This window comes from Eretmochelys imbricata, chromosome 1 (assembly GCF_965152235.1).
Source record: "Eretmochelys imbricata isolate rEreImb1 chromosome 1, rEreImb1.hap1, whole genome shotgun sequence".
NCBI lineage: Eukaryota > Metazoa > Chordata > Testudines > Cheloniidae > Eretmochelys > Eretmochelys imbricata.
In genome coordinates this window covers 40,927,045-40,948,583 of record NC_135572.1, presented here as the reverse complement: position 1 = coordinate 40,948,583, position 21,539 = coordinate 40,927,045, and the positions used below count along the sequence as shown (strand labels likewise).

Genomic DNA, 21,539 nt, shown 5'->3' with positions numbered 1-21,539 from the left:
CCCAAGTAAGATAAAACATTGCATCTGTTTTTCATGGTCAGGGCAGGCGTTCCACACAGGAGTTTAAAGGAAAACATATATTTCTGTGGATACACAAAGTCAGCAAGAAGACCCTAAACCAGTGGTTTTCATCCTTTTTTCATTTGCAGACCCCTAAAAATATTTCAAATGGAAGTGTGGATCCCTTTGGAAATCCTAGCCCTTGTCTGCTGCCCCCAGTGGTCTGCGAAACACAGGTTAAAACCACTGCCCTAAACCTAGTGTTAATGGAATTAGTATGCTAGCTGATTTCTTGTTTCACCTGATGCTCCATTAATTCTTTTAGATATAATTATTAAGCTTGCACTTTACCAAATGGTACTGTTGTTTCCTGGGAGCTGAGCCAATGCAATAATATTTTAAATGCTTTCTAGAATTTATTCCCATATTTTAGGAAAGGGTAGCGAGCCATGCTGTAGAGCAGTAAATCAGTGTGTTTTGAAAAAGCGGGTAACATCTTCAACTTAAAGTAGCCCAAATCATTTTTTTTATTATAGAATAAAAAGTGGAAATTTGTGAGCAAAGCCTTCTGAGTTTTGGAAAACGATTTGCACTTTCTGTTGGTTTCAGTATATTCAAAATATTTAAATGTTTTTACAAGATGAAGTTAGTTTTACTTTAATATCCCCCCACACACACACACATCTAAAGGCATTTAACAACCTATAGTTTTTAAAATGAGAATTGGTGGATTTTTTTTAAAAAGCTGTGGATTTTTAAAGATGGATTTCGTTCCATCTGAAAGTAGATATTCGTCTTACCAAACCCATAAGATAATATATTGAATTTCTTTAATTTGTATATTCCCGTTCAGTCTTTAATGGCCTGCCAATGGGTGAGACACTAGGATACATTTATGAAGGGGTTTATTAATAAAATAGTACATTACTAATGAAACCCTATCTAGCTTTTGGGTTGGTCGTGTGCATAGTATTTTTAGCATTAGTTAACATTTAAATTATAACGCATATTTTTACTGTGTATTTTTATACAACTTGACTTGCATGGTGTTAGAATTAAATATCAATGTGTATTTTCAATCACATTGTAACTTTTTTTAGAAAATTTTCTCTTGAGAAGTGTTAAAATATGGTGTACTCTTTCTGTTCAAGGAAATATCCTTATGTGATTTTAACTTCTGTTTGTAAGACTGGCTGAAGGCTGAACACTAAATACTGTAGGCAACATTAACTGGTCTTACATGCTCTTCGATTCTATCTCAGCTAGGATCTAGACTGGGGAGTAAGTGAAGGTTCCACAAAAGTGGGTGACATCCCCCACGTACGTACCTCCCAAAATAAAACATATAGGACAAGGGAGTTTAGCATGGAGGTTTCCTTGAAAGTGATAACTTGTGGGGAATGATGAGTTCCTCTGTAAAAGTGCAGGCCTAAATAACTTGTACTGGTTTTTCTGCTATTCCTGCCCACCTGATTTTAAGGAAGTTGTTACATTTCAATTTTCTCGCTCCCTGTGTGTGTGTGTGTATATATATATGTGTGTGTGTATTACACTTAGGACAGATTATTAATGTATCTTTTTTCCCTAAAAGATCAGATTTTTTGGCCAGCTATCTTTACCCTTATTACTAACATTAGTAATATTTTTCCCAACATGAAGATTTCATGGGATGTCTGTTTGTGAATATTTTATATAAAGTATATGTTGTTTGTTATAGGTTTCATTGATTTGATTCTTACAGTATCCGCATTTGCAGTAGTTTGTAAGTTGGTTGAATTTAATACTTAAAGGCAGGCTTGGCAGAATTAATTTTTTATAATTTCAACAGATATCAGTGTTTATTTGTGGGGGGGGAATTAGACTTTGATTTAAATTTTCATAATTGTGGGAAATTCTGGGGGGATGTCAGACAGTAGTTCTTAATGACAGCAGATTTTAAGATTCAAAAAGTTAAAACACAAATTGTATATTTTGGCATGTGATGTTGACAAAGTATAAAGATCCTTATTCGAACTCTGGTAAGTTCTTAAACAAAATTTTTCTTTCTTTATTAATCTGTAAATTTTAATTAACATTGGTGGAAATATTTTTCATCTGTTTTCGTGTGTAGTGAAATTGATGTTTACCAATGTTTACTGATAGAAATCTAATCCTTTCAAGTCTACTTCATCTGTTTGGTCTTAAAAGCTGACCTAATCGAAAATTTGGTGTAATACAACAGTTCATATTTGCTGTTCTATTTCCAAAAATCTGGGTTGGGAGGGAAGGGAATGGCTCCTTTTTAGGAGCAGTAACCCCAAAATAGAATTTCATGTGCTGCCCAAGGTGGTCTCTGGAATGGAGTTAATATTGCCACTCTACGTTGAAGTTTTGAATGAAATGGACTGCAAGCTTCTGAGCTGGTCATTTTCCTACTAAACAATACATGCTAGTGCACAAAGGATTATGTTCAGTCTTATAATGGAATATTGACTATTTTTTCCAGAGTGTTTCTTTTAAACTTCATGGGAGATACTGACGTGCTAAAGATTTGTACTTATCTGACATTGTAGTCAAAGTCCCCTCTGTTGTGGAACAAATCCTATTTTCTATTTAACACATTGAATATCCTTACAGTGAGAAAAACGTGATGTCACCGGAGTTTTGTTTTGCTTGAAAAATTAAAATGGTCTGATAACTGCATCCATATTTAAAAAAAATAACTTGATTTTAATGGATAACATTTAAAGTGACTTCACAGGAAGTGTTCTGGGACCAAAATCGCAGTGTTTCTTTTTGAATTCCCTTCTTTTCATTTTGCTACTCTTGTGATCATTAATCTCAGATGGGAAGGTGAGTGGTCTTAGATTGGTCAAGATTTGCATTCTCTGCCACTGGGTGCTGATGAGAATTACATGGTTTGCCTTCTGATATAAACCCAATATAAATATTACATTGCTGGTATTCTTGCTTTCTGCCATTGTTGTTCCACAGAATAGTCCGTTTCAAATATATTTCTATTTACAGCTTTATTATGATGAATAATGTAGCATATGTAGACTTGAATTTTTTTTGGTTCCTTAGGCTACTGAAATTGGAAGGCAAACTTCCTAGGAAAAAATGTGGTGATTACCTTGTTTTGGCTGTACTTTAACTCTTGCATTCTGATGCTTTTTTAATACTAAAGGGGAGATGACATTTAATGATGATGGAGATGCTTTCATCCCTCATCTCAACAAACTTTTCCCCATACCTCTTAATTTCATGAAGTTTTGTAGCAATAGACTTCAAAAATTCTTTTAATATTTTTATATTTTAAAAAAGCTGTGTATATTTTTAAAGATTCTTAGTGTATTTATGTAGCTCAGTGGTACTGATATTCCTGTTTTTAAAGGTCTTTTGTGTGTGTGTGTGTGTAAAAATTAATACAGAGGAATGGCAAGCTGCAAGTAGATTTTAAATTGTATATTAGGGTACATGTTTGGTACATGCTCCAGGAATTTCTTTTGTATAAAATCCTAAAAAAAGGGGTAGAATGCATAAAATTAAAATTCTATGAAGATACAAAAATGCAGGGAATACAATGTAACTTCTACAGTGTTGAAATAAGAAAGTCTAAAACCTACAAGAAAAACTCTGTTTTGGGTTCATGTGACTCTTACAGCTGCCCAGGACTATAACCATAATTGCCAACATACCAAGAAGTTTTCTAGGGACAAATTTTTCAGATAAATCGGGGCCACTGGAGGTTTTTAGTTGCATTCCAGCATGTTTTAAATTTATTTTCTTAGAAGTGTGTGAGAGGCAGGAAAGAATAACCTAACATTTGCAGTTAAATCACTCTAGACCCTTGGTTTATTTGAAGAGTTGTCCTTTGAAAATTGTGTTGCTCCCTTCTGTCCCCATTATTCATTCTCTGCACTCCATATGACTCCTACTATGCTCTTCATGGTCCAGCCTTCTCTTCCCATGGCTTCTTAATTGTCTTCCATGGCTCCCAGAGTCCCATAGGATTGCAAACTCTGTCCCCTCCCAATCTCTTGGTTGCTACCTCAGTTTCTCAGCCCTCTTTTCCAATCTTCTCCCCAACAACTCCTATCCCATGCAGGCTCCTGTGTTGGCAGTTTAGATGTTCCTGCCCACCTTTCCTTCTCAGTATCAGCTGGCTCCACTTTAATCCCCTGCTGTGCACAGCTGACAGGTGTCTGCAGGGGCTAGAACTGGTTCTGCTGGCAAAAGGACAAGCATCCAGAGAGAGAGAAAAGGGCCCAGTGATCTGGAAAGGAGCAATTTAGTCCTGCTTTTGTACTGTCCTAAGGTATTCTGGGACACCATTTATGTAGGATAGATTTTTTGACACTCATGGCCAAATCCAGACTACTGTGCTGTAATTCAGTAAGTGGTCTTATTCTGAATAAATGATTTTTAAGGATAATATGGCTGTTAAGAATTATATCAGTCAAGCCACAGAGTAACCCTTAATATTTAGTGATTTTTTGTGAAGCTAAATGCCTCCTTTTGTCACATTGATGTGTTTTTTGTGTCCTTGTGTTTTATTTGTACCTCACAAAACAAGTGAAGAAGAGAATGTCCCAGCTCTGAAGAGTATAAAAACTAAAATTTAACAAGACACTAAAAGTTGGTTACAACCAGACACAGCTGGGGAAGATGAGAGAATAGATTTGTTAGAATGATGACAAACAAATGGACATCAAACAATCTGCAGGCAAATTTTGTGGTCCTTTGGTCTGCAACCTGAAACATTACCTCTCTCCTTTAAAAGTCAGCAGCAAAACTACAATGAAAGTAAAGTTGAATAGAACCCAGTAGATACTGTTGAGTACTCTCACTAACCAGTTTTTTTGGGGGGAAAGGGGAGTTAGTTTAAAAAACAAACAAAAACCCCACCCTAAACCATCACCTTAAGTGAAATCCTTTAGCATTAACTGCTTTACTGAAGACATGCAGTATTACGTAGCAAGCCACGTAGTGCTGGTGTGATTGACTGAGGATGAAAAGATTTTTTAAAAGCCTAAATTAAAACATAATGTACATGCTAAATGCTTCCTGTCTCCAACCCCCCCCCCCAAAAACAAACAAACAAAAAACAAACAAACAAAAAAAAAACCCTACCCCTCAAAACCAAACACCAAAAACTGATTGCTTTTGGATATTCACTGGTTTTGATGTAGTTTGGTGTTCAGTACCATTGCAGCTTGCTTTAACTAAACATTTGGGTCTACATTTGGCTCTGGCACAGCACCTTTCATCAGACTTGCTATGTGCAATGGAGTCTGAGATGCTGTAAATTCTAGTCTTGCGTGCTGTGGGAATTGGTAGTGCCTCATACTAGATTGTGTAGTAATTCACCTAGATGTTGCTGACTTCCAAGTCTGTCTTTAAGGGCAAAATAAAATAGGTTGGGACTGGTAATGAAATGTGGCCCATTTCATCTCTAGGTCACCTGCTTCAGTCTAAGCCAGCACTTGAGTCAGCTGTAACTGAAAGTCATTTTCTGCTCGGTGTTTTGTGGCCCTTATGTATTGGTGGTCTATGCCTAGTTCCTAACTGGTTACAAAACCAAAAAATATCAATACGATTGGCACAAATTGACATCTCTGCTCCTTGTGGTGATCTTTTCAGTTCAGTAGTGAGGCAAATTAACAGAGCAGTGTGGTACTGCTTCTGTGGATAAGTGGTTGACAAGTGTTTCAGGATATGAATTGGCACCTTGTAGGAACATTAATTTTGCCTCCCTCCCCACCCCCCACCCCCTGCAATAGTGCAAACTATTTTGAGAGAATACTCTAAAGCCGTGGTCTAAAAACAGAATTACTGTAGCATTGTTAGACTTTTGCTTCTGTTTAATGAAACTTCTCTGTAAGATTTGTATTAGGTTTAAGGGAACTTTTAATAAGACTTACGCACTTTTGTCTTGTTTGTTTATTACCAAATAATCCCAATTCATATCAATTGAAGAATATATTTAATTGTATTTCCTGTATTTTTTCTAAATATGATGAAAGAAATTAAAACATAAAAGAAAATTGTGCTTTTTTTGTAGTAGATGGGAATGTTAAAATAATCATGATAGGTTGACCATGAAAACTATGTTTACTTTCAGAGAGAACAGGAAATGAGAATGGGTGATATGGGTCCTCGTGGAGCAATAAACATGGGAGGTAGGGATCTGAAGCAAATAGGCTTCTATAATATAAGACTACAATTCTTTGGGACTGTACATGTTACTCATTGGTATTATACATTAGTGACAAGAGCTAGTAGTAAGGAAAAACATTTTAATGATGGATAATGTAAAATCTCATCCATTTTGTCTCTGAATAACTGATTCTTGCAGTAAGTATCTATTTACTGAACTTGCATTTTATTTTAGTCTGTGTGTGGGAGAAAAATTTGGATGTTTACAAAGTAGGAAAACAGGCGAAGGTAGTGAAGATGATATCCTGAAAAATGTTGTTTGATGGAAAACATGAAACAGTTTCTGCTGTTTATAAGAAGCCTTGGGGGGGAGGGAGGAGGACATTTTGCATCTGAATACAAAAGTTAAATATAATGTATATTTAAACAGATTTAGCATAGTTCTGTTCATGGCTTTATTAAATCACTTCTTACTGCTATGTTACTTAACAAGAAATTAAATACTTTGTGGGGGCTAAACTTTAATAATTTTATCCCAAGTAATAGCTGGAAATTGTCTTGCAGTTTTATTGTTGCCCTCAGTGATATTGTCACTGTTAAAAACCTGCTTTTATTAACTGAATGTTCAGGCTAAAAATATAAAACTATTTTGTATATATAGCTTAGGTAATCACCACTTCTATTTCATACTGAATCAGTCAATGTGAAAAAAGTGTTCAGTTAGACTAAGCAGAATATCTGCTTTTAAACTACACTAAAATTCAAGTAGTCTGTCTCGTGAAGAATCAATTCTATTAAAATAGATTACTCATGAATATGTATTTTCACTGAGCTTCATAATCTTTGATTAAAAAATCTTGAAATAAACTTGAATAGTATTTGTTAAAAAATAAAATTGGCATACCTTTTAAACTTTAAATTATGTATGAACCATACATCATTCATCTTATGGCTTTTAATACTTTTTGACACTTGGTAAAGAAATATTATTTTCGTTTTCAAAATAAGCTGTATTTTACATCTTCTCTGTTGTGCCTTTTAAACTATAACAGGCTTCGAAAATTAAATTTGACAAGTATACTCTAAACTTGAATCACAGGTTTACATTAATATCCAATGATACTTGATATGATCTAATCCAAGTTCTAAATATATTGGTGCCTATTGTCACATACACCAATAGAAAAAAAGATTTACAACTTTAACATAACCTCATTTGCCTTTAAAAATGTATCATCCAAGAAATAAATAAGGAATTCAAGAAAGACAGTTCAGAAAAAAAATGAGCTAGAAATGTAACATATCTAAAAGACCGTTTGTCTTGGATCTAATGCTCAAATCATTGAATATATTACATTTAAAAAGGGATTCTGCTTATGTTCGTTAAACTGAATATACTTCGGTTTCTTAAATAAGAGCCAGAACTTCCCAGGGTGTAGCTCATACACTCTCACAGGTGTGTGCCCATGTAGAAAAAGCATAGTCTGTTTTCTTAGTAGCATTGCAATAGTGATGCTCTGTGCTAGTTGTATATGCACCTATTGAGTCACCTGTGATACCAGCACTGAGCACTGCCATCATTATAGGCAGTGTGCTGCTACTGTCCGAAGATGCATGTGTGCGCCTGTTATGACTCTAGCAGTAGTATTAGCTCCTCTCCCTTTTCTTTTTCTATCTGCTCCTCTGGAATGACAAGAGTTAGCAGAGGATCCATGGTATGCTCACAAGGATGAATACTCAGAGCAGACTGTTCTTGTGGACTGAGATTTCTGCTTCTCTACATCCCATGAACTAATCTTGCTCATGGTTGAGTGAGAAGCTCCTTACCCTCCTGTTATTCTCCACCCTCTAGAGCAGCATCTATCTGTAGTGGGTCAGGGAGACATCTGCTGAAGTTCACGTGGAGGAACAACCCTTCAGAACTGTGATGAGTTCAAACTTTTCTTTAATTAAAGACTAGTACCTCTCCTCCAAATCTTCTAACAGAAAGTCCTGTAGCACTTATCACTAGTACCACAGATCCTTTGCAAAACCTTTTCCTCCAGCGGAACTAATATAAGAGGGTCAGGGTGAGTCTGATTTTAGCACTCCTCTAGTATCAGAATGGTGCACATACATCTTTGGGGGCAATGATTTGCTAGTTGATCACTGTGATAACGAGCAGTCAGTGCTAATAACACAGAGGAAGTGTCATGTACGTATGTATAGTAGTAGCAATATGATAATAGTCCTGAATGACCTATTTACAGTTAATGCATTTATTATAATTTCTTCCTAACATGAAAGGTAGTAATCTAATGGAGAATGGGAAGGACTTTACTAGGTATTTCAGTCCATCTGGAATTCACATACTACAGTGACTGACATGGTGTAAAACCTTGGAATTTGACACATTTTTTTCTGTTTTGTTTATTGTCAAAGAAAATGGATGCATATAGTTGGCTGAACAGGATGGATTGTCCATCTGAACAAATACTTTTCCATTCCCGTTCTATTTGGATTTTTTTTACATTACATCTCATATGTCTAATTTACATACCAAGTTTTTTCTTCCTTATAATGCAACCTTGCAAATGTATACAATTAGTCTTACTGTATCTGCTGATTAGTTTAGTTGTTACTGACGAATCATATATGGTAGCTGAATTTTTATTATAGATAAACTTTCTGTCCACCTCAGATTGCTGTTTCTTTTGTTTTTGCTTCTACTGTCTTACCTCTTTCTGTTCCAACAATGGATCAAAAGTTTTAATGGTTTAGTGTTAAATGTTCCATTTGTTTTGTTGTATCTTCTTAATTTCAGAATCTATTGATGTTTGTAATATTAGCCATAAATCTCTTTACAATCCTGTTCTTAACTTTCCACTATCCAACACTTCTGTAAAAGAGCATGTTTTTAAAAGAATTGGAAAACCTAGGTTTCAGTATTGCAATTGATTTGTAATATGGAATGAAGTAGAGTGTTGTCTTTTCTGATATAAGGTGCTTGAAACCTAAATGGCCAAGTTGTGTAAAAGTTGGCCAGTTGCAAATTGACTAATTTTTCTCATCTATTGTAATTGTGTATATTACTCACAAACTATAAATACGTTTAGTAAACTTTTGTTCAAAACCAGTAGAAGTACATTTATTTGCATACCTTGAGGTTCTCAGATTGAAGGAAGAAAATGTTTTTGTTCGGAAAGCAAGTTGTAGAATAAAAATCGTTTGAGCAATAACTTAAAAATGAAGATCAATATAAAAGTAGATTGAGATAAATGTACAGTCTCAAAGAATAAAAGCAACTTTTATATTTCAAGTAATGGAAGTCTTGTATAGTTCGTTTCTTAAATATTATAAATTGTTTGTTGCTTCTTGTAAAATTCAGATAGGACAGCTCTAAGTATAGATTGTTTTGCATAGATGCGTTTAGCCCAGCACCTGCTGGTAACCAAGGTCCTCCTCCAATGATGGGTATGAATATGAACAACAGAGGAACTTTACCTGGCCCTGCACTGGGTCCTGGTCCTTCCATGGGACCAGAAGGAGCTGCAAATATGGGAACACCAATGATGCCAGATAATGGAGCAGTGGTAATGTATCATTATAAAACTTAATTACTTTGAACAGTTGTCATGTCTCATGGCACATCTTTTGCACCAAAGTTAACTTCACACTAAAGTGAGTTTATAGTATCTCACATTTTTAATCTAGTGACAATACTTACCTGAAAACATTTTTAGGAAGTTTAAACAAAAACGTTCTGAGTCTGTTAAAGGCAACTGATAGGTAAATCTTTTATATGCTTAAATTAAATATTTTTGCACAAGAAGAACCTTTTTCACTTTAAAATCTGTTGAGGATATAAACTAGGAATATTGAAAATCCAGAATTAATTTCCCCCCCAGCACAGAGATGATTATCTTCAAATGGAAATGTAGCTATTAGTGGACCAGTCTTCTAAGAAGTTGTCTGGTCCTTACTTTGAATGAACCTTAGACTAAAATTGTCACTTGTAGTAGAACTGTGAATATAAAATCTATCATGTAAAAATACATTTAATTTAGCAAAATATTAATTTTTGTGAAGTGTATTCTTCATGTGTTAAATATACTTAAATCACTATTTTATGTTACGTTTTCTCTATTCTGTTAGTTATGAAACTAAAATTATTTATTAATTTTACTCTGTTATGAGGTTGAATTTTTTAAATAACACCAAATACAATTGTGATTAAAGGTGTACATAGTGTGAAGATATCTTTGGGTAAAAATCTTTTAAAAATTATTTTAGTATATAAGCACATTATTACAAGGGCACTGGCTCAAGCACGTGAAAGAGTTAAGAGTTATGGCAGTGATTTCATATCATTGTAGAATAGTTACACCAGCAAAAATTATGTGGGATAATTGATGTACCAGGCTAGGAAAAGTCCTATTGTCCAGAATATCAGGGTGACCAAAAACCTGGTCTGGACAGTTGGAATTTACTTACTGAACAACAGAAGAACTCCTGGCCTGCACTTAAAAGGAATGGTTATCTTGGCTCTGCTCATTAACTCATGCACCCTCTTTTCCTATCTAATATCTTTTGGAGAGAAACAGCCATCTGTTTTTAATAACTTTTTAATATTACATATTTTCTGTGTTTCTGGATGTGTTCATGTCTGAGGGGATGTTCTGATGGCAATATATGAAGAGTAGAACAGGCAGCTTATAGTATTCCATGATCGCTTTGCTGGAGCACTGAAACATGTAGCTGATTTTTTTTTTTTTTTTCCCCTCTGTCTGTTTCCTCAAAGGAAAATTAACTTGAGGAAACAATATACACTGTCTCAACAGCTGATTTGGAGAGGTAGATGCTGACAGGAATGCATGCTCCTTCAATACCAGACTCACATTTTTGATTTTTCTAGTGAGAATGGAGAACCTCTTTCACCTTCTGGACTTTTACTATCAGTGCTCAGAGGAGCCAGCTTTTTCCCTCGGTAGTGAATATGAGAGCGGCCATACTGGGTCAGACCAAAGGTCCATCTAGCCCAGTATCCTGTCTTCCAACAGTAGCCAATGCCTGGTGCTCCAAAGGGAATAAACAGAAGAAGTGATCCATACCCTGTTGCTCATTCCCCGTTTCTGGCAAACAGAGGTTAGGGATACCATCCCTGCCCATCTGGGCTAATAGCCATTGATTGACCTATCCTCTATGAACGTATCTTTTTCTTTTTTTTGAACCCTGTTATACCTTCACAACATCCTCTGGCAAAGATACTGTCTCCTGGAAATGGCTCACTTCCTTCTCTATGGGACAGATCAGCCTAAAAGCTAGTGAAGAGAGTAGATGCTCTCATCAAGGTAACAGACTGTTGCTGGTAACTACTGCACTGATTAAATGGGCCTTTCATGCATTTGCCAAAGTTTTGGCTTCATTGTGCTCACTGAAGTCAGCTTCTCCAAACTGGTTTCTTAAAGAGGGAGTGCAAAGGAGAAAAAAAGTATATTAACTATTGCAGTGATCCAGCAAAACTATTGAACACTGAAAAAGTCCTTATTCTGCTTGCTCAGCTTACCTCTGGAACACACCCTTAGGGTTGCATAAGATCAGAAACTGAAGGCAGGTGTGGAAAAAGACAAGATTTTATTTTAAGTGTATTTAAAAATAATCCCCTGACTCTCCTCCCATGGTAATGTCAAATATTGACACTTCAAAACTGCTGGATATGATGACACGTCAGTTTGACCAGCCTAAAGTTGAAAATTAAAACTGCTGACATTTAGAAGGAAATGGAAGGTTAAAGAGCAGAATAAGTGGATGATATGCTCATCTGGCCCTCTAATTTTAATAATTCCTTTTTTGGCTTTGCTCAGACATTTATTTTTGTGTTATGTGGTGAAAGGAATGTAGCTGGCTAATCCTTGTGTTCTTCTCAAAGGACTGTAATATAGAGTATTTGTCATTTGGTGGGTACAAGAAAACAGAGAATGGGGGATGGAGGGAGGGGAATCCAGTTTTCATTTTCAACTTCAGATGGACATGCACCTAGAATTTTTTTTTAAGTGCAGGTGATATCAGCATCTTGTTATTGATGTAGACATACAACCATAATTTCATTTAAAATAAAACACCTCACTTTGGCTTCCATAAATGTTGGACAGCCATATTTTCTTCATGCACAACCAAATTTGAGATCCAGATTGTCATTGAAGAAATCACTTTAAAATGTCCTAGCTTGGCTCAGACCTTTACCATAGATACTTAATAGTCAGAGTTCATTTTTCAGTCTAGAAGTAGAAACTCTAAGTAAAATACCCATCATTAGCTTATAACTATCTGAAAATTAGACCAGCAGTAAGAGTTATATTATTAGGAGTATGGGAACCTTGCATTTAGACAAGCCATTCTTTCATGTCTGGGTATATTCAGTGTTGGCAGATTTGAGTTGATTAGAAACAAGATTTTATTGAAAGTACTTCCTTATATTTTAAAATTAAATACCTGTGTAAATAATTATCTCCCAAAAATTACCTAGAAGGGGGAAAAAAGGAGCACTGCAGCATTAAGAATTAGGGGCTAGATTTTCAGAAGTGGTTAGCACCCACAATCTGGCCACTTCATTTAGGTGTCTAAAGGGGCTGAGCTCTTTTGGAAAGTCTGACCCAATATGTAACAGTACATATTATATCCACATTGTATTTAGATAAAACTTTTTAAATGTTAGTGACTAGAGCCCTTATCTTGCAAATGCTTGTTTGTTTAAATTAGAGTACTTAGATGTGTAAGTATTTGCATAATTGGGGCCTAAGAGAAGACTTTTAAAGGAGGATTATGGTACCCACATTTGTATTAGTTTATATTTAACTTTTAATATGGTTCAGGGAGCGAAATAAAATATGTGGCCTAGAACACGAATCTGATTTATATCTTACATCTGTATTTCAAGTTGGGCTACATTTAAATCTGTCTGAAGAAACGTAGATGTATAATATTCTCTGATGGGAGAAACTTTATTCCTTGAGTCAATAAACTTTGGAAACATTGAAGCTACAACTCACAATCTCATTTTTTTTTCTACTTTGACAATGCTTCAGTTTCTGAACAAGCTAGTGAATACAGGAGCATTGAAATACGGGAAGAGTCGCATAAAATGTTTGCTCCCTGTCTTCTAATAGGGTAAAACATTTTTTTACGTTTACATGGAGAATAAGTACGGCTTTGTGGAGAGGCAAGCTTTAGAGTGTAAATTTTAAATTATATGATCTATAAAAGTGGTTGCTGATACAGTCTGAGTGGGACGCAGCTCTTTAGTATTTATTTCATGTACCTTTGTTTTAATTTTACAAAGTTGGAGCATAGCATTTAATAAGCTTTTATTTTCAGCTCCTTTTTGAATAATAACTAATTTAATTGCTCCTTTCTTCCTTCTATGTATGATCCTGATTCTGCTGGACTATCTGCCGAACTTCATGACAACACCACTTGGGGTTTTGCCATTTTTGTTATAATTTACATTTGGCGCATTCCAAATGGACTTAATATTCATTGTATGTTGTTAGCATAATGAGAGATTCCCACAAGGAGGCCCATCACAGATGGGTTCACCTCTGGTTAGTAGAACAGGCTCCGAAACCCCTCAGCCGCCAATGAGTGGTGTAGGTGCCGTGAGTGGTGGACCTGGTGGCTTTGGTAGAGGAAATCCAGGGGGCAACTTTGAAGGACCTAACAAACGTCGCAGATATTAAAACTTTCTTTCATTCCTTACTGTTTAGAAAATTCAGTACAAATATCCGGTGGTATGCCTTTATAATTTTTAGCTGTTATCTGGAAAGCAGTTTTATTGTTAATGTAGTCTTTAAAACAATTTATTTTGTAATTCCTAAACTTTTTTGTATTCCATCTTAGGCTATGTAGTGTAGAGCAGAAATGATGTGCATCATTATGTAAGTCAGCTGTGTTTGTGACTTCTGCAAAGTATCAATGTGTGACCATGCTGTAAAACTTGTGCAGTTATTTGATCACAATAAAATATAAAACAAATTACTTTAAAGGATTTTGGAAATGTTATTACAAATACTAATTAATTTTAAGTTTAATTGTAAACAGCTTCATTTTCATTCATCTTATTACTTAGGAATTCGCACCTTAAGTGTGAAGAAAATTCCATACTTAACTGCAATTGTGTGGAAATAGAACTGTGAGTTTCAGTACGTGTCAGGAATACTTGTTATAACAAGTGATTGAAGCTAATGCAACTTTTGAATGGTATCCCATTATATATAAACCCTTAATGATCTGTACAAAATATTGTTAACCTGTTTCTCACCTTCCTGTACAAACTTAATCACAATAGGATTGTCAACAAAATATGTTCTGTGTTGAATTTTTCAAATAAATATTTTGAACCTTGGAAAATAACTTCTTACAGAAAGTAAATCTTCCCCTGTGCTTATTCATTCATAAAACGCAACAAATGGTATTAAGGATATTTTACACAAAATAAGGTTTTATAAAAATTAAGTTGTCATTTCTGTGCATTTGTGAAATATGGTGAGCATTAGTGAATAGTATTAAAGTATTCTGTTATAACAGATAATGGTGCATTATTTACACCTAGTTTATTTAAGGCCTTTTATCAAGTTACACACTGGGCAGATTTGTGTCTCCTTCTAGCAGCTGGTCCATATAGCAAATATTCATTTACCAATGGCTTGTAAAAAGACACTAACTATATCAGTGACTCTCCCATATTTATTTCAGAGAGGGACATCATCGTTGTTTTTCCAATTTATTATTGCAATTACTGGCATTTGCCTCCGGTGTAGAATCAAGTATTTTTTATTTAGAAATAACTAAATATTAATACCAGTTATTCTAGATTTTGAAATGAACAATTACAATTTGATCATTTAATTATATGTATTCTGGATAAAAATGATTTATTGAAGTGTAAGACTTAAAACCCCACTTCCAGCACAAGTACCCAAGAGCAAGTAATGAGAGAATTACTGGGAAAGTCTGTTATGATAAACAGCTTGTTTTTGTGGAAATCCACTTCTGTAAATGATGGAAGAGATGGAATGACCTATTAGATTATCTAATCCTCTGTAAAGGCAAGTGGTTCTAAATCTTGGCTGCCTTGCACTTTTTTGTCACTTTCGTATGTGCAAAAATGGTATAAAATGCTACCATTTTGATTTGGGATGATTTGCACCCATTTTGCACAGGTAGAACTGACTACATGGGGATTTATGTACACAAGTTGCACTGGTTTAAAGGTATGATGTTACACAGATTAAGTTAAACACTTCTAATTGAACATCATATCTTTTAGATAAATAAGTGCAAATTCTGTGTGTAGACCAGGCCAAGGACACAAGGCAGCTGATAATTGGGCCCAAAGGCTGTATGTCATGTTAAACTTTCGATATAGAGGTGTGGTGATCTTGTTGAATTTCTTTCTAAATAAATGGATAGCCATTTAAAATTAGAAGTAGTGCCAGGAATTGAAAAATACTTTTATGCACACCATGTTATTGAATTGCTTAAGGGAGATATTAGCTGATTGCCACAAACATAACACAAAAATCAAGAATACTGCTCAGCAAATTTACAGCTGTGTAATTTGTGACCACTATAGCTAAATCCATTAGCAACTTCCTTTCTCTTAGGCTATTGCTGTATTTTGTATAACAGCACAAACTTGATTGTTTCTTACAGTTTGCTATGCAAAACAATTAGTTTGGTTAAAAGTTTGGTATATTTTTGTTGCATGCTACAAATTGCAAAAAAGAATACCCATTCTTAAAAGTAAGGTGCACCCAATTTACTGAGCATATTATCCTTAAACTTAATACAGTGAGAAACATTGCTACTTGTCCTTGTATTAAGTGTAAAAGTTTTCCTACTTGGCACTCAGTCTTGTCAGAAAATGACATTTGTAACAATGTTATTGTGGGGGACCAATGTTGGAGATTAACTTTATCCCATCCTTTCAGGCTGCATTAGTTGAAGATGGCAAATTTTGCCTAAAGATTAAGAAATATATTATTTTTACATTTAAGCTGGCCAATGATAAATATTTTTCCAGTGTGTGTTTACATTTATAATTTGAATGAGAGGCATAATGAGATCTTCATCAATTGATAAAGATCCAAGAGTATTTTTTTTTCTTTTTTTCCTAGGAGGGGGTTTCATTCTGAGTGTCCTGGCCAAATCCTTATGTATTAGTCAGGCTTATGTATGGCCATCATAACTGTAGTATCTGAACATCTTCCAGAAGTACATTAAGCAGTGTAACAAGAATCTGTCATGTGGTTCTTTCTTTTTTTCTTCTTCCACATGGAGAAATTGTCTTTTTTCAATATGTGGTGTTAGACTGATTAGCAAAAGTTTGTTCAAAGAAGTACACCTTGGATTTAGAAATGAGGTTTATGGTACATTTTAATTCCTGTGGGAGTTAGTTCCAGTGTCTTGAACTGGTCTCCCCCCAAAAAAAGTCTCCTGCACACCCTTGTGGTGGGTAGTTCCATGGTGCCTGAGGAGTAGAGCTGTTGTCTGCTATATGTGTGCCCGAACAATAGTGATCTTACGTGAACTTTTAGGTATTCTGGGCCAAAACCATTGGCTGCCTTAAAAATAACATAGATCTTGAATTTGACACATTATTCTATGAGAAGCCATCTTAGAGAATAGAACACAGGTTTGAAGTGTGTGCAGTTCCTGGGTTGTTGAGACAGGCTGGCACATTCTGTGCCAGCTGGAACTTCCTAAATGCTGCCTGCTTCATGCCCAGGAAGGTATCATTCTGTAGTCCTTTGGGAAGGTGGTAAAAGCAGGTATAACTATGGCCAGCTGTAAAGTGGGGGTCCTAAAGTATTTCAGATGGTAAGTAGAGATGGCTAAGGCTGCTGGTGTGTTGACTACTGCCTGTCATGCCTATCAGTATTGTCTCATTGTTTCCTTTTACTCCCATGTCTATCCGTCTATCGTCCCTTGTGTTATACTTAGATTGTAAGCTTTGGGAGCAGGGACTGTCATTTTGTTCTGTGTTTTTGCAACACAATGGGGTCCTGCTTCATGACTATGGCTCCTAGGCTCTACGGTAATATAAACAATAGATAGTAGTAATATATATTTTTATTCTGTAAAGGAAATAAGAATTTATGTAATTCACATAATAGTTGTCTGCTGTAATGCCTTCGAGTTATACATGAGGAATCAGAAAGATGTTCCTGAAATTTCTTCCCAAAGTGACTTAGTTTTTGTGAGACAGTTTATCTTCCTGTAGTGTTGTCCAGAGGTTTGAACAGCATTAACGTTCTATTTAAACAAGTCACAAAACTTGGTAGAAACTACCACACTTTTCATTTTGATAGAATACAACAAACTTGAGAGATTTTGCATTTTGGAGTCATTGAAAGCTGTTCTCTGTATTATTGTGCTGAAAACCGTTATAGTAATATTTAATTTTCTGCTTTGGAAAGAAAAGGAAAGATAGCATCCATGCAGAAGAGGACACAGTACATGTACAGGATTTAGGAGAAATATGTCAATTCTTATTGTAACACAATTTTTTCCCAACTATCACAGGCCTTGATGCATGATGATGTGTGGCATGCAGATGCCTCATTTGAGTCTCAGTTACTTTGGTTTAAGGAGGACTATCTGGCTTACATATTACAACTTTGATTTTCACTTTTGAGTTCATTACTGTTTAGTACCTACCTGCCCAGATTTCTGGTTCTTAGAAAAAATAATTTTTTTATTTGGAAACTAATTTTTGTGATTCAGATCCACTCTGCTGGATTTCTCACAAAACAAAATATTTAGAAGAACATCCTGAAGACCTGTCCAGATGAGTGAAAGTTCCTGAACGTGCAGTGTTTTTTTTATTGGCTACATGTCTTTCAGACAGAAGAGATCCAGTCGGACATAGAGATGCAATAAAAGTTGAAACCAAATTTTCTAAACGACAGACCTTTTCTCCTTCTCTTATTTACCATTTTGAATATTGTACTAATTATGTACTAAGAACGTGTCCTCCTGAATATAATACAAGCCTTGTAATAAGATCAAGTAATCTGAATAGCACTTAAAAATATTTAGTATTTACATAGTTCACTGACATAATTACTTAACTCATTATAACATATACTGTTTTGTTTCAGCCCTACTCTTAAAGATATTTTTCTATATAGTTCACTGTTCTCCCTTACCCAATCTTCACTTTTATTTCTTAATCTTCTTCCTGGCTTGAAAAACTAGAACCATTTTAATTGGCCTTTCAGTTGGTTTCAAATAGTTTTTGTGAAGCACTGCTTTCTTAAATAATTCTTGTATTCTAACTGGAAATAACCTCAGGAGTTATAAGAGGTACAACAGTAACTTTGTGTGATAGAAAGTCCATTGTTAGGAAGTGCTCCATACTTGCAAAAATAATGCACTTTTTAGAAGGTGTGTGCTCATCTGACTCCTGCTACATAATGCAAGAGCTAGGTAAGATGTGATATTACTGTGATTTGCCTGTGATGGGGAATGGGAAAATTTTGCGTAATGAGCAGTTGTAGGAAAGCAACTTTTTTATACAACTGTTCTACTATGTATGTTATGTTTATACAACAAGGTGAATGAAAATTCCTTTGAAATCCTGTTTTCACATTTTAAACAAATCGTGAAGTAGGCTTCTGAGTCACAAAGCGAAATAAGCGTCTTGTATCTTCTTTCTAGGCTACCAGCTATCATATGTTACCTTTGTAGCAAATGTCTCAGAGACTTTTCATTATTTGGATTCAATCATTTTTACTAAAATCCATTTGAAATGATATATACAAATGTAACAGTAAGAGAATTGCATAAAGAAACTTGCAGTATTATTTAAACTTGTTTATAACTTGTATTGAATGTTTAATTTTGATTCCTGTGCCTCTCAACATAAACGATACTTTTCTTTTATGGATTTTTTTAATAGCAGGTAATGTCTTCTCACCAATGCATTGTGCTGATATGAAGAATTAAAGCATAAGTTTATCAATAGTGTTTTTTTCTATAAAACATCTATAATCTTAAAAGCCTCACTTCAGCTATATAAATTTCAGAGCTTCATTTTACTTCTGTGACAGTCCATGAGATGTGATACTTTTACCATGATTAATCAATCCATGATGAACTTTTAACTAGTAAAACTTCTGTTGTAACTTTCTTAAATATAATAAACTGAATTTTTAATTTTGTTATGAACAATACTTACGAATACATTATGAACATATGGAAAGAAACCTTTACTATAGATACATCTTTTATCTGCATTTTCAAGAGGATAGATTTAATAGGTCTTTTCCATCTTAAATGTACTTTTATCTACAGTAAAAGTTAAAATCAGATTTAAAGTTTATATTTTAAAGCATTTTTTATGTTCCTGTTTTATAGAATGGTTCTACATTTGAGTCATGCAGCATTAAACAGCTGGTTGACATGAGGAAAAATCCTTTTCTATCTTTTGTGCTGTCCCATTAATTAGAACAAAATGCTGCTGTAATCTCTAGCAGTAATCAGAACAAACATAACTTTGGTATTTCATGCACACACATCTGAGTGTTAATATATTTTTGACTTTCTTTGCTAGTGCATAGTGAATGTATTGATCTAAAAACTTCTAACTGTGCCTAATTGTTTTAGTGCTTTCATATCTAACTCTTGTAGATCTGACCACTGTCAGAAGACAGGATACTGGGTTAGATGGACCATTGGTCTGACTCCGTATGGATGTTCTTGTGTATAATTTGATTCCTTCGTTGACTGAGAGTACTTATTTCTGCTATCCTGCTGGATGTGGGGCATAAGTGTTGCATTTTTTAAAAAAATGCACTGAATATGGGGTGGTGTTATTGCCCCGATGAAAAAGGTTGAATATCTGAGAAGAACATAAGCACAAACAGTTGTGTGTAAACTGCAAAAAGTGGAAAATAAACAAACCTGCAATGAAAATAAAGCAAGACTGTGGTTTAATTTTGTATTTATATCAAATGTACCACCATATACTTTTTGAAGTTTGTCATACATGGAAGTTTATAGGGGAAAAAATTGAAGCAGTTGCTGTCGGGGATACCGGAAAGAATGTATGTTTGAGTTACTTTTCCTGTTAGTGTCTAAAATACTTGGTTACATTTAAAAAAAAAGTTCATCTTTGTGTACATTGTCAGGAAATATCAAGAAAAGTACTAGATACAGAGTAATTGAAACCAATTAAATATCTTAAAATAATTTTGCTGTGAAACAAATAGTGAAATTTCTTGCACTTCACTCTTAAGGGGCTGGTGGGTCAGACTCAGTTTCATGGCTGAATATTTTTTCCCCACAAGAGTAGCAAAAGATTCAAAAAATGTAATTTGAACCCTTTCACTTTTATGTCCAAATGGTATAGAATATGACTCTCCCTACTGACTTTATTATAGTTGAAAAAATGTAAACAGGATGGGATACAAGAATATAACTTGGCAGTTAACAAATTTTAAATCTAGGTACTGAATAGAGCTGGGATGTTTCGGGGCCAGGGTCTGCAAATGCCCAAGCCCTCTCTTCAGCCTATAAATTCTAATCATATGGTTAAAAGGGAAACTAGAATATTATTTCAAGTGAGGATGTTTAAAAGAGGCAAACTAAAGTTAAGTAAAAGTTCAGCTTTCTGTGTACCCAAAAATGTTTACCAGTTAACCTAGGTAGCAGAGAAAATGTGTTATCAATAGTCTGAGCCATAGAAGATTTAAAAAAGAAACATGAATGTTCATTATAAAATAAAAAGAACAGGAGTACTTGTGACACCTTAGAGACTAACAAATTTATTTGAGCATAAGCTTTCATGAGCTATAGCTCACTTCATCAGATGCATTCGGTGGAAAATACAGTGGGGAGATTTATGTACACAGAGAACATGAAATAATGGGTGTTACCATACACACTGTAAAGAGAGTGATCACTTAAGGTGAGCTGCTATTAGCAAGTTTCAGAGTAGCAGCCGTGTTAGTCTGTATTCGCAAAAAGAAGAGTACTAGTGGCACCTTAGAGACTAACCAATTTATTTGAGCATAAGCTTTTGTGAGCTACAGCTCACTTCATCGGATGCATTCCAGCAGGAGAGTGGTGATCACTTAAGGTGAGCTATTATCAGCAGGAGACCCCCACACACACTCTCCTGCTGATAGTGATCACTTAAGGTGAGCTATTCTCTTTACAGTGTGTATTGTAACACCCATTGTTTCATGTTCTCTGTGTATATAAATCTCCCCACTGTATTTTCCACTGAATACATCCAATGAAGTGAGGTGTAGCTCACGAAAGCTTATGCTCAAATAAATTTGTTAGTCTCTAAGGTGCCACAAGTACTCCTTTTCTTTTTGCGAATACAGACTAACACGGCTGCTACTCTGAAACCG

At 34.9% G+C, this 21,539-nt stretch overlaps 1 protein-coding gene across 2 annotated transcripts in view; it reads left to right on the top strand.

The window, feature by feature from the left end:
- Positions 1–14,484, top strand: part of PSPC1 (paraspeckle component 1) — a 51,709-nt gene extending 37,225 nt beyond the window's left edge. Inside the window, exons 7-9 of one of the 2 annotated variants that reach the window (XM_077809120.1) lie at positions 6,104–6,161; positions 9,541–9,710; positions 13,668–14,484. In XM_077809120.1, coding sequence (XP_077665246.1) covers positions 6,104–6,161; positions 9,541–9,710; positions 13,668–13,853 — 414 coding nt within the window. In that variant the 3' untranslated portion in view covers positions 13,854–14,484. The remainder of the gene's footprint in view (positions 1–6,103; positions 6,162–9,540; positions 9,711–13,667) is intronic. The other variant, XM_077809128.1, reaches the window with a different exon arrangement.
- The last annotated feature ends 7,055 nt before the right edge of the window (positions 14,485–21,539 follow it).